This window comes from Talpa europaea, assembly GCF_964194135.1.
Source record: "Talpa europaea genome assembly, chromosome: 15".
Lineage (NCBI taxonomy): Eukaryota > Metazoa > Chordata > Mammalia > Eulipotyphla > Talpidae > Talpa > Talpa europaea.
The window spans coordinates 40,047,072-40,059,969 of record NC_140083.1 but is presented as its reverse complement, the minus strand read 5'-3'; the positions used below and the strand labels follow the sequence as shown (position 1 = coordinate 40,059,969).

The 12,898-nt window shown below is 50.1% G+C and overlaps 1 protein-coding gene across 1 annotated transcript in view; it reads right to left on the bottom strand.

Annotated features, from left to right (window-relative positions):
* IPO8 (importin 8) overlaps nt 1-12,556 on the bottom strand; it is a gene marked incomplete at its 3' end in the record, with an annotated part of 50,069 nt that extends 37,513 nt beyond the window's left edge. The window contains exons 1-4 of the mRNA XM_084254665.1: nt 12,264-12,556; nt 7,965-8,046; nt 3,208-3,364; nt 1,281-1,439 (exon numbers count right to left, since the gene is read on the bottom strand). Coding sequence (XP_084110791.1) covers nt 1,281-1,439; nt 3,208-3,364; nt 7,965-8,046; nt 12,264-12,347 — 482 coding nt within the window. The 5' untranslated portion in view covers nt 12,348-12,556. The remainder of the gene's footprint in view (nt 1-1,280; nt 1,440-3,207; nt 3,365-7,964; nt 8,047-12,263) is intronic.
* Nucleotides 12,557-12,898: the final 342 nt, after the last annotated feature.

The window sequence follows — 12,898 nt, the reverse complement described above, 5'->3', positions numbered from 1 at the left end:
GGTATATAAATTACTTTTTATACCACAATTCTTCCTCTAAAATACAAGCTGACATGCCAATTAAATATCCCTATCACACAACAAATAATGTTTTCCTCTCCCTTCTTCTTATATTAGCCTAAATTAAGCCAGTTTGCTAAAAAGTTTGTGGGCCTCCCTGGTGGTGCAGGGGTTAAAGTCTCAGTGCTATCGTGCTATCGCCAGCCACAGCAGCATGAGTTCAATCCCCTGACAGGGGGCTGACCCACATGGCGCAGCAGACCTCTACTCTCTTGCCTCCTGCACTACTTTGAGCAGTGTATTTCAGTGGATCTGCCTGCTCTCCTACCCACTCTGTCTTTGGTGAATCCTCTCAAACCCCCCCACCTCTGACCTATACCCCATTTCTTGTATGTATAAATAAATCTTTATAAAAAGTTTGTGAATAGTTTACAAACTACTGAAACACTGTAACAGGTCTAAAATGTTCTCTAAAGGGGCCTCCCTGATGGCGCAAGGGGTTAAGTCACAGCACTATTAAACTAAAGGCAGCCATTGTAGCATGAGTTCAATCCCCCGCCAGGGAGCTGATTCACATGGTGAGGCAGACCTCTCCTGTCTGGCCCACTGCTCCCCCCTGAGTGGATTTCAGTCAATCTGGCTGTTCTGTTCACCACTCTGTCTCTAGTGAATCCTCTCAAAAACCTCCTCTCTCCCCCTGCATTTCTGGCCTGTACCCCAGTTCTTGTATGCATAATAAATCTTTAAAAATAAACAAATAAAATGTTATCTAAAGATTTTGCAGCATGGGGGAAGTCTGTGGAACCAACTCTGCTCTCATTCACAAAGGAAATGTCTGGGCATTCCCTACACCAGCAGGACCCTCTAGTTTGAGCCCTGGATCCCCCAGCTCCCAGCAAGTGGGAAAAAGCATCACTTGCCAGGAAACTAACATTTTCTACCTCATGTTCAAAAATGGTAACGTCCAGCCCATTTAACAACATGCTCACATCTATGTGACATCCAAAGGGAAATGTGGGGGCGCCTTTGCCTTAGTGCGCCCAGGACAGCCGATGGTCAGGCTTGACACAGTGCAGGGGGCCGGAAGGCCCACCCAGAGGTCCAGGCTGCAGAGACTGCAGAAGCACAGAGGAGGGGCCAAGGAGAGGCTGAGGGGCTATGTATGTGGATGTACCCATCGCATGTGACCCACATTTCCCAATCGCTGGGCTCTGCAGAGCCACCCACAGGTAGCACCTCTGTGCAAGCTGCTGGTCCGGGAGCCTGGCGGGGCCACTTACTCATAGGTCTTCACCAGCTGGTAGAGACAAAGCAAGCTGCCGAGCCAGCTGCTACTGCTCTGGGACCGCAGGTAGTGGTCTATTCGGTCCACGACGGTGGGCCAGTGGCCAGGGAAGTCGTACTTAATGATGGCACGGAGGCACATTGTCAGCTGGACCCTGGAAGGCAGGCAAAGTCCAGAAACTGAGTGGTGGCTGCAGCAGCATGCAAGGACCATAGGCGCCAGCCATACACATGGGCGTGGTAGAAGAGCAGCCCTGAGAGGGCCCCCCTCAGCTCAGCTCTTTGAAAACACAGAATCCTGGCTTCCTAAAGAGTGAAACCTTTCAACAGTCTTTCCTCAATACAGCTTTAAAAAAAAAAAAAAAACAAATTTACAAATAAGTTCATTCCCAAATTTAAAAAAAATAGGCCTCTCTGGTGGTGCAGGGGTTAAAGTCTCAGCACTATCAAGCTAAGGCCAGGCACTATGGCCTAAGTTCAATCCCCAGCCAGGGAGCTAACCCACGTGGCGCAGCAGACCTCTCCAGTCTCACACTCTACGCCCCTCAGCAGTGTATGCCAGTGGATCCGCCTGTTCTGGTCCCCACTCTGTCTCTGGTGAGTCCTCTCACCCCCCACACCTCTGGCCTACACCCCAGTTCTTCTAAAAACAATTATCAAAAAAAAAAAAAGACAGTGAATCAATCAAATCCTACGGGGAAACAAAAAAAAAAACCAACAGATAGCCGTACTGGACCATTTCAATAGAACAAACAGCCTAAATATGATCAAAGTGAAACTTTGGGCTGTTTAATGCAGGAAGCTCTCTTTGAGCCAAAATCTCAAGCCGTTGTTACTAGCCAGCGGCTAGCCCCAACGCGGCGCCTCAAAGCTGCCCACAGACTGATGCCTGCGCTTTAACAGCTGCACTCTCCGTGTAGGGAGAGAAAGGCCGAGCAGGATGCATGTGAAGCAGCCTGCTATCGCACTCTCCAGATGCGTCGCGCAGCTCCCAGAGGCTTGACAAGTCACAAAGCTCTTGACAAGAGGTGGACATACTTCGAGAACGCAAAGGCTTCTCCTTAGCAAGGAAGCAGATTTCCACAGGAATGGCACCACAGGGGCGCCAGTGCCAGGCTGGCATTCAAGCCACCAGTGAGGAAAATGGGACTTTAATGAGCACACCTGCTGCTCCTCTGCACCCCAGGACACCCCACATGGAGGAGTTCGGCCTGTTCTCCTCGTTCACCCTGGTCTCGCAGCTTCCTTTCCTCCCACTCCTGCATCTGCTGCTGTGGTACAGCCTGACCGGCCCTGACGTCCCTCTCTCCCCAATCTCACCACCTGCCCCCTCCACTTCAGAAAGGAAGCAAATGACTAGCTCATGTCCAAGAGAGTTTGTTAATTTGTTTCCCGTTTTAGGGCCACAAAGTGTAGTGGCTCTAGTCCCGCCGGCACCCAGCGATCCTCCATGCTGGCAGCACCCACAGGGCCCTTGGCTGGGCCAAGGAGCGTCCCTTGGCAGGAAGCTCCTGCAGTGGCCACTCAGCTCCCCTCTGGATCTGACCAACTGGAGACCATTCCAGGGGGTTATACCTGCTCTGTCTGGCTTCCCCAAAGGAAAACACACCCAGGAGGCATAAATTAATAAAAAGATAAGTAAATGGTCAAAATTACCAGAAGTGGATTTCCCTGCATGGGAGCAAGAAAAGCAGGAGGCCAAAGTCAAAAGATGGTAACACAGTGCAGCACTGACGCTGTGAATCCAGCCATAGGGGGCAAGTCTGACTTTTGCAAAGAATTACACGTGCAAAGACAAATAACTAGCGCAGTGTCTGCTGAGCACCCACCTTTATTACTTTGCCTCTTTTGAACCAACCGCCATTCAGGGGACCATCCTGTGTGACGGGCTCCCACCGGTTCTCCCCCCGACACGGGGCGTACCTCACTAAGTCAGGAGACCGGACGATCCCTTCCACAATGTTGTCACGGATTTGCTGGCGGTCGTTCTCATGAATGTTGAATGGAAATATCACTTCCCCCGGGGGAGGCTCGCGGTCTGGCCAGTACTGTGTCACCATGTTCTTCAGGTAGATGGCGGCTGAGTGAGAGAGGGAGGACACCCAGCAGGGCCACCGCTCACACCAGCACCCAAGGCAGAGCCTTCCATGCCCAACCCAAGCAGGAAAGGGCTCGCTTTTCGCTTTTGGGCATTTTTATTTAACCCCTTTGAAGTACTTACTACTTGGTGATCACAGGGAAAAGGACATCAGACTCCAGACATTTTTTAGAAAACTGTTAAATTTGTTTCTTTCAGTCCAAACATATAATCAATGATTTTGTTCTATTCTTACTAAGCAGCTTCAACATGTAACAAAAAACTTATCAAGCAGACCTCTCCTATCTTACCTGCTGCTCTCCTCATCAGTGGATTTCAGTAGATCCACTTGTTCTGCTCCCCATTCTGTTTGTCTCCCCATTCTGCCTCACCCCCTGTACCTCTGACCTGCACCCCAGTTCTACACACACACACATGCACACACAAACACAGATTTAAAAAAAAAAAAGAAGAAACATCAACCATATTATGCACACAATTGTTTAATCCCCATAGGACTAGACTTCAAAGTAAAAAGCTACCTTCAGATAGCAAAGAAACAGAGGTGGTGAACCACAGACCTACTTATGATTCAGGCACAAATGCATGACACACTGACTAATTTGTTTATGCTGAAATAAATCTGCAATTAGTTGAAATGAAATGGAACTTAATGTAATAATCTGAAAAGAGAATATTAATTACTTTTATATAAGCACAAGTTACTAAGTATAATATAGGATTTCACACCATGTACTTCAGATCTCTGATAGAATGGTGCAAGAAAGTTTTCTTAACAAATTAGACATGATCAACCACCAACATAAACTTGTCTTTTGGCTAACAGATTTGACATCTACAACAATTGTGATGGGGAAACATGCCTTTAAATGCTGCTTCCATTTTATATCAAAATCTAACTACGTAAATTAGTAAAAAGCAAAGTAGTATCAAGTCAGCAGGAATGGGGAGCCCAGCATTGGAATGCACTATTGATCAAGAAGTAAGCACAAGTGACTTGGAGGTAAGAGTCAAAGTTCCACTGATTGAGCACTGTCATTACTTATGATTTATTCTATTAAAAGCTTCCCACGAACATCCAGGGATAGAGTCCAGGATTCCAAGGACGCTCATTTTAGTATTGCTTCTACCCATGACTGAAAGGGTCAATGCAGGAAAAGCCCATCAATATCAAGTTGTTTAAATAAACGATGTCATTCTGCACAAGGAGATACTGATGGCTGGTATAAAGCACAGGTCTGGGGGCCTCTCTGGTGGTGCAAGTGGTCAAGTCACAGCACTGTGAGGCTGTCCACTGCCACTGCAGCACGAGTTCGATCCCCGGCCTGGGAACTGACCCACATGGCACAGCAGACCTCTTCTGTCCGGTCCGCTTGCTGCTTCCCTCAGCAGTGTGTTTCAGTAGGTCTGCCTGTTCTGCTCCCCACTCCATCTTTGGTGAATACTCTCACCTCCTGCACCTCTGGCCTACACCCCGGCTCTTGTATGCATAAATAAATAAACCTTTAAAAATAAAAAAACACAGGTTTTTGTGTGGGCCCTGACATGAATAATTCCTGAGTACATGGGTGGGGAGGATTGTAAACTAAGATTTCTTTTTTTTTTTTTACCGACTCTACAGAAAAAAAGGAAGAACTGAAGAGCCATGCACCACAGTACACTGCAACTACCTTTGAGAATGGAGTTACAGGCACTCTAGCATGTAAAATCTGTGCTTCTGTAAAGTTTATGTCATATGGAGAAAATGTTAATTAAAAAATTAAGATGTTGGGCCTCCCCGGTGGCGCAGTGGGTTGAGCGCAGCACTGTGAAGCTGTCCGCAGCCTCTGCAGTGCCGGTTGGATTCCCGGCCAGCCAGGGAGCTACCCATATGGTGCGGCAGACCTCTCCTGTCTCACCCGCTGCTCCCCTCAGCAATGTATTTTGGTCCTTCTGCTTGTTCTGCTCCCTGCTCTGTCTGGGGTGAATTGTCTCACCTTCCCGCACCTCTGGCTTGTACCCCAGTGCTTGTATAAATAAATAAACCTTAAAAAAAAAAAATTCCTTAAAATAAAAAAAAAAATTAAGATCTTTTAAAATATGATTTCTAAAAGATTTCATAGGAACTTTGCAAAGGCAGGAAAACATAGGCACTGAACTTATATTCCATTTAATAAAATGTGATTCTCAAGGAAATATAGGCGAAACACTACGTGATTTGCACATCAAAGACATCTTTACAGACACATCACCCAAAGCAGTGATAGTGAAGGCAAAGATAAACAGCTGGGACTACATCAAATTAAAGAGCTTCTGCACAGCAAAAGAGACAATAACAAAAACAAAGAGAAACCCCACCAACTGGGAGAACATTTTTGCACCCAACACTAATGATAAAGGACTGATCACAAAAATCTGCAAAGAGCTGATGAGACTCAACAACAACAAAGAAAAGAATCCAGTCAAAAAATGGGCAGAAGAGCTAAAAAGAAACTTCTCTGAAGAGGAAATGCAAATGGCCAACAGGCATATGAAAAAATGTTCAACATCACTTGCCATCAGGGAAATGCAAATCAAAACTACCATGAGATATCATCTTACACCAGTGAGAATGGCACATATTAAAAAAACTAGCAACAACAAATGCTGGCGAGGGTGTGGAGAAAAAGGAACTCTTCTGCACTGTTGGTGGGAGTGCAAACTGGTCCAACCACTGTGGAAAGCTGTGTGGAGATTTCTGGACCTACTAAACATAGAGCTTCCATATGATCCAGCAATTCCACTCCTAGGTATTTACTCAAAGGACACAGAAACATCAATTCCAAAGAACACCTGCACCCCTATGTTTATAGCAGCACTGTTTACAATAGCTAAGCTTTGGAAACAACCCAAATGCCCAAAAATAGATGACTGGATCAAGAAGATGTGGTACATATACACCATGGAATATTACTCAGCATTCAAAAAAGATAAACACATGCAATTTGCAGCAACATGGTTGGCGCTGGAAGGGATCATGCTCAGCGAAATAAGCCAAAAAGAAAAAGAAAAATACCGATGGTCTCACTCATAGCAGGAATCTAGAAAACTTAAATAAGGGACCAGGAAAATGAATAACTATAAGAAAGTGAAAATCAAAATCAACAAAAAACTATGAACCAGAGACACTTTTAGGGGGGCGGGGGTGGGAGGGGAGGGATTGGGGTCAGAATGGGGGGGGCTGCAATTGTATGGGGAATATAACAATAAAATTTATTATAAAAAAAAATAAATTAAAAAATAAATAAATAAAATAAAATGTGATTCTCAGAACTGCCCTCTCTCACAGGCCAGTGAGCACACACGAACCTCGTAAAGTAGAAAGTCAAGCTTTGTAAGCCTTACTTAACTTAAAACATGTTTCCCCATAGGTTTTTCTTCTCTTAACCACAAAGGGATCTTTCAGAAATTAGATGCAGTTAATTTAAAATATAAAGTTAAAAAAACTTTCCCAACTCTTAGGGGATTCCTACTTTTTCACTTAGTTATGTTCAAGCAAAATTCCTCTCGTCAGCATGCCGAGCTCCTCTGCCCTGCCTGAGCACCCGCAAAGGCAGGACAAATGCAAAAGTTGAAGCTTTCCTCGCGTTAACAAGGCCACTTCACAGCCACTGGGGCTGGGCAATTTTTTAGTTCTTTGCAGTCTCCCACATTTATTTGTAATGAGTGTAGTGCCCACATTTATTTGTAATGAGTGTGTTTCCCATAAGTCCCTTAGAGTGTGCGCTTTCAGCCGCTGTTGCCATGGTACCCGGGTCTCATCACGTCCTTTTAGGAGACGGATCACCAGGCCCTAAGAAAAGGCAGGTCACGAAGAACAGGCCTCACTGTGGAGCCTCAACCAGGTCAGCATCCTGTTTAAGACTAGGAGGGCTGCCCACACTCATGGGCAGTTAGGGGTATCTGTTAGCACAGCGCCTCCGTGTTCTCACAGGGTGAGAACTGCATTTACAGCTCATGGGGTTCGCTGATGTCCTCCAAAAGTGAGGCCACCAGGAATCAGAAAAAATTGGGGCCATGAAGTCCTGAGAATTGGGAAAGCTAAGGGGGAAGGTGGCAAAGGTGCCAAGGTAAGGAATCAACAGGTGGGAGGTAGAGACAGAAAGGAGCTAACTAGCTATCTCCAGGTCTCTGGGGAAAAGACAACAAGCGTGTAAGCCATTCAAGATATTTCATGTTTGCTTCCGATCTTTTTAAAAAATCACAGATATTTAGAAATGAAATAAAACTGAGGGGCCTCCCCGGTGGCGCAGTGGTTGAGCGCTGGGTTGCGAAGCTGCCTGCAGCCTCTGCAGCGCCGGTTCGAACCCCGGTCACCGGGTGAGGGTCCCACATGGTGCGCAGACCTCTCCTGCCACCCGCTGTTCCCCTCAGCAGTGTACTTCCTCACTCTGCCTGTTCTACTCTCCGCTCTGGTGAACTCTCTCGCCCTCCCGCACTTCTGACTGTACTCAGTGCTTGTATGAATAAATAAATAAATCTTTAAAAAAAAAAAAAAAAGAAAGAAAACTGAGTTCTACTTTCCCCTATAAAGATACTTCCAAAGAACAAAGCAGCAACTCACCGGCCTGGCGCACAGGGAACTCCACGTGGTCAGAGACTATGATCCGGAGTAAGCTGGGGGCAAAGTTGATGATCTTGTAGGACTGAAATCACAAAGAAATGTCTGACAAATTTGGCCATATAAACTAATAATCCTTCGCACCTGTGACTGAACATGATGCCATCTAAATAACAACTTTTTTCCTTGAATTTGTAAAAATTTATTTATATATATGTATTTATATGAATATATACATCTTGCATCATTGTTCATTTTTGTACAATGTTTGCTTTCTCCTCTCAGGTGTAGGCCCTGTAAAATTCCCACCACCAAGTCACCCGTGCACCATCACCATAGTCCCTTGTGCTCTTTCCTCCCCCTGTTTTGATCCCACCCCTCCCCCTTCCTTGCAGAATGTCTCTGATTTACAGTTGTCTGTTAGTTTAGTTTTCTTATTTATTTTTTTTTCCTGACCCCTTGTATGGTTTCCCTCTATATTCCTCCTATAAGTGAAACCATCTGATATTTTTCTTTCTCCTTCTGATTTATTTCACAGAGCATCATCCCTTCTAGCTCCATCCATGTTACTGTGAATGGCATGAGTTTATCTTTTTCAATGGCTGAATAGTATTCCATTGTGTATACAGACCATATCTTCTTGATCCAGTTAATCCATTTTGGGGCATTTTGAGAAATAACAGAAAAGCTTTTTAAGTCAGAGAACCCTGTGAGGCCTAAAGATTACTAAATAACCTGCAGTCAAAAAAAAAAAAAAAAAAACTGACTAGGAAAAAAAATGAGTGACTAAAACAATATGCCTCTCTGACCAATGCTGTGAAAATGCTGCTCAGAAAGCCCACAGCAATTCCTACTCTCCAAGCGTGGGCCTGTGTCCCTGTTCTGACACAGGGGTTGACATTACCACCCCTTCGAAACTTTGTGATCTCATTCACATTTTCAGTCACATCTCTCGGGAACCCCAGGACTTGCTCTCCTGTCCTGCTAGCCTGAGGCCTCTCCTGCAACCACACTCCTCCAGGTCCTCCATCAGGCCAAGCACTCCAGCTTGGCAACCCTCTGTGTATTTATTGGAGCTGCAGGGACTGGACCAGCTCTGTTTGTCACACGTCTGGCTTTGCTCCATCCTGATGCAGTTGGGACACAAAGAATCACCCAGAACTCTGGAACAGACTGGGTTCCCATGACAGACACAAGTCCTGCTCCCTGAATGTCAATGTGAGCAAACTGTTGAAATGAAGAAGTTTCATTATAAAGTGGCCTCAATGGAGGCCTTCAGAAGCCACCTGTATAACTCCCCACCGACCAGCTACTTCTGTTAAAAATCTTATTGTGTGTAAATACAAATTCACCTTTATGCCAAAACAAGGCATACCTACTGCAAGCACTGTTCCAGAGACCACTTTGACATCAACATGGCTGACCACATCTTTGAAACTCCTCTTTCTGCAACTGTTTGCCATTTCTAAGACCTCGGGCCACCTTCCATCTCATTCTCCCAGCCTTCTACCTAGCCAGCCCCACCGTCAGGCAACCTAGCCAGCCCCACCGTCAGGCACATCCTCCTCCTGCTCTCCCACAAATGTTTCTCCAATTTTACTTTTCCAGTTTCTAAGAAATAAATGAATAAGACATTCCTTGCTGAATTCCTGAGCCTATTTACATGGGAGAAGTTTTCTGAAAATACAGAATTGACCTGCTTAGCTAAATTCCACATTTTATGAGAACTCACTGGAGACAAAGAGCTGGCTTTCCCCCCACTCCCAACACCGTTCCCTCCTCCTTAGCTTCTTGGGTCCTCCCTGGGGCCAAGCTGAGGCCCTCACTGAGCCTTCCCCAGCTCTCTTCCTCACAAGAAGACACAGTGCCTCTGCCCACTGTCATTCTTCAGAGAACGGTCACCCTATTGTACACCCAACGCCTCATGCTAGGACTGTTTCTCCACAGCACTAATGACAGGAAATGGTACCAGGGACAAGTCTGCACCCACAGCTGCAGGGTACGTTCCAGAGGGCACGTCTTTAACCCAGAGCACCAGCAACATGACTGCATGAATAGCCCCCACTACAGGCAAGCTCTCAGAGAACGATAAACAGACATCTAGAGGTTCTTGGAAAGGCAGGCACTCTGAGGCTGGGCTCCCAGATTATCTCTGCTCTGGAGGCATGTGGAGAAGGAAGGAGCACCTTGCGGGGGGGCTATGAGGCAGGGTGCCCACCCTCTCACTGCCAGCGCTGCTAGACATCTGGGCCCAGAGACGACGATTGTGTCCGGGATGCACCCTGAACATCTGAGACAAAACTGAAGATGCTTTTTCCAACAGAAGCAATATACACACAGGGAGCGGAGAAGTCTTGGATAAAGAAGATGGCTGCAGGATGAGATGGATGAGATGTTATCCTTCAGAACACACGTTGTCATGCAGGAGCTGCCTCCTCTTCCAAATGGTGCTTGATGAGTCCATCAGAACCCTGCAGAAGCTGTCCCAGCTTCCCATGGGCAAACATCTGCTGGGGGAGCACCAAGACTGAGCTAAGCCAGATGTCCCCGGGCAGCATCTGGCAGATGACCCGCCTGTTATCCAGTGACTGAGATGTCACAGAGGGGCATACAAACCCCAGTTCAGCCACCTTACACTTACTACAAAGCATGAGACCTTGTATTCTGGTCTTGTACATACAATGAAAAAATACCTGAAGAGAGAATACTGCAATCCAAAGCATTACCTCAAATATTAATAAGCGACTTTGAGAGGCTGCAGTGGAAACTGTGGTCTGAGATGAGTTGGGCTGATACTGTCCAGGGCAGAGCAAGGAAGGAGTGGATGTGATACAAATCCATACAGAGAATTGGGTGCTAACAGCTGCCCCCAGCTGGCAGGCTCTCCCACCTGCCATTTCCACCTTTGTGAAGCTGACTGCACCTAGACCCGGGTGAAGCAGAAGCTTGCAAGGGCAGCTACCATCTGGCCTCGCTGCAGCAAGCAAGTTCAGATCTGGCTTCTTCTTCCTAAATAATGCCGGGAGGGTTGTCCTCGCCCATCCACATCACGTACTTCTCTGCCAATCCTTGCCCAGGCACTGCCTTTAACTGGCCCCTAATCTGAGACAGTCCTTTTCTCTCGGAGGCACCAACACAATTCTCAACTTTCTCTCCAGACTCTGCTTTTTCAAGCTCCTTCTTATCTCTCAGATTCGCGCTTACTCCAAACTCCACGCAGATGCCCTTTCAAACAGTCCTTTCGGAGAACCCCACGCCTAGCTGCGCTGTCCCGTCAAGTCCAAGGGAGGAAAACGCTGAGCAGCGCCGGGGGAAGGGGGGGGGGCGGGGGGGGGCGGGGGGGACCTCACCTGCCGATGCACCGCCCCCGCCCCGCCCGCAGAACCTGGGCCCCCGGGATGGAGAGCACCCCCGAAAGAGCACGTCCTGCAGTGCCCGGGAGCGACGCCGAGAAGCGCAGCCTGGGTTTCCTCCTGCGTCCCAGCCGCAGGCCGGCAACCCGCCCGCAGGGCTGGACGCGGGGCACTCCCGCAGGTGAAGCGGAGGAGGGAAGCTGCGGCTCGGAGGGCGCGTTCTGAACCCTAGCGGGCGCGCGGCAACCAGGTCCAGGTCCAGGCGGGAGGAAGCGCGGCAGGAGGGTCCCAGCAGGGCACGGGGTGAGAACGGCCCCAATCTGGCCGGCAGGGCGCGTCCCCGCATCGCGGAACCCCGGGCGCCGCACCGGCGCCGCTCCCCGCACCGAAGGCGCGGGTCTGGGAAGAGCGGACCTCAGACCTGACTGTTCGGTGAACTCCCGGCCCCGCTCCCCCGTCGGGCGCCCAGGGCGGACATCAGACCCCGGGAGCTCCGCGCGGCGGCGGCCAGCGCTGGGGCAGGTGGGCAACAGGTGCGCGAGGGGAAGGAGGCGGGGCGCGGCTGCGGGGGGCGCGCCCGTGAGGGGCGGGCGTCGGATCCCCGGGGCGGGACCGGGGGGCGGGGGTCAGACCCCGAGACGGGGAGGGCCCGCGGGGGCCTGCGGACGGGGCGGGGGGCCGCACCTCCGGGAACGGAGCGGGAGGGGTGGGCGTCGGGAGCGGGGACTGGACGGGAACCCTGAGGGCGGGCGGGCGGGGCGGGGGTCCGGGCACTGGACTGGAGGGGGCGGGACCCCAGGGGCGGGGCGGAGGGGCGGAGGGGCGGCGGGCGGGGGTCGGGACCCTGGCGGGAGGGGCGCGAGGGCGGCTGCGCGGGCCCGCTGGGCCGGGCTGGGCTGGGCCGGGCCGGGCCGGGCCGGGCTCGGGGGCGCCGCAGGCCGCTGCCCACCTGGTTGAGCTCGCTCTCGGCCGCGATCCGCAGCTTCGGGTCGATGGTGCCCTTCAGCGCCTGGATGATCCGGTTGAGGTCCATCTGCGCGGTGGGGGCTCCGCGGCCCCCGGCCCAGTAGGCCAGGCGGCAGCTTTAGTTGCTCTTCGGACCCGCTCAGCCTCCTGCTCCGCGGCCCCCGCACCCTCTCACTCCCCACCCCCGCCACCGTCGCCACCTGCAGCCACTTGCTGCGCCACTCCGACTCCGCGCCCCCTGTCCGCCCTCTCTCCCCCCGACAACTCGCTCTCCATTCACCCTCTCACGACAGCCTGTGGGAGGCGGGAGAAGTAAGAGGAAGCGCTGCTTTCTTTACGGCGGCCTCTTCCCCCGGGCGTGTGACCATGGCTGCTCCCGTAGGCGGCCGCCATGATGCTGTACGGAGAGTATCTAGGCTTCCCCGTCGTAATTCCCGCTCTCGCGCACCACTGGCGGCCGCCATGCTGCTGCACGGAAATCGGCTGAGCTCCTTGGAGCGAACCTGCTCTCACTACCACCACCGGCGGCCGCCATGCTGCCGTACGGTAAAACAGGCTCCCGCCTCCTTGCCGGTCGGAAAAAGGAGCTGGCGAGGTGTCTCTTTACATCTCGCTCCA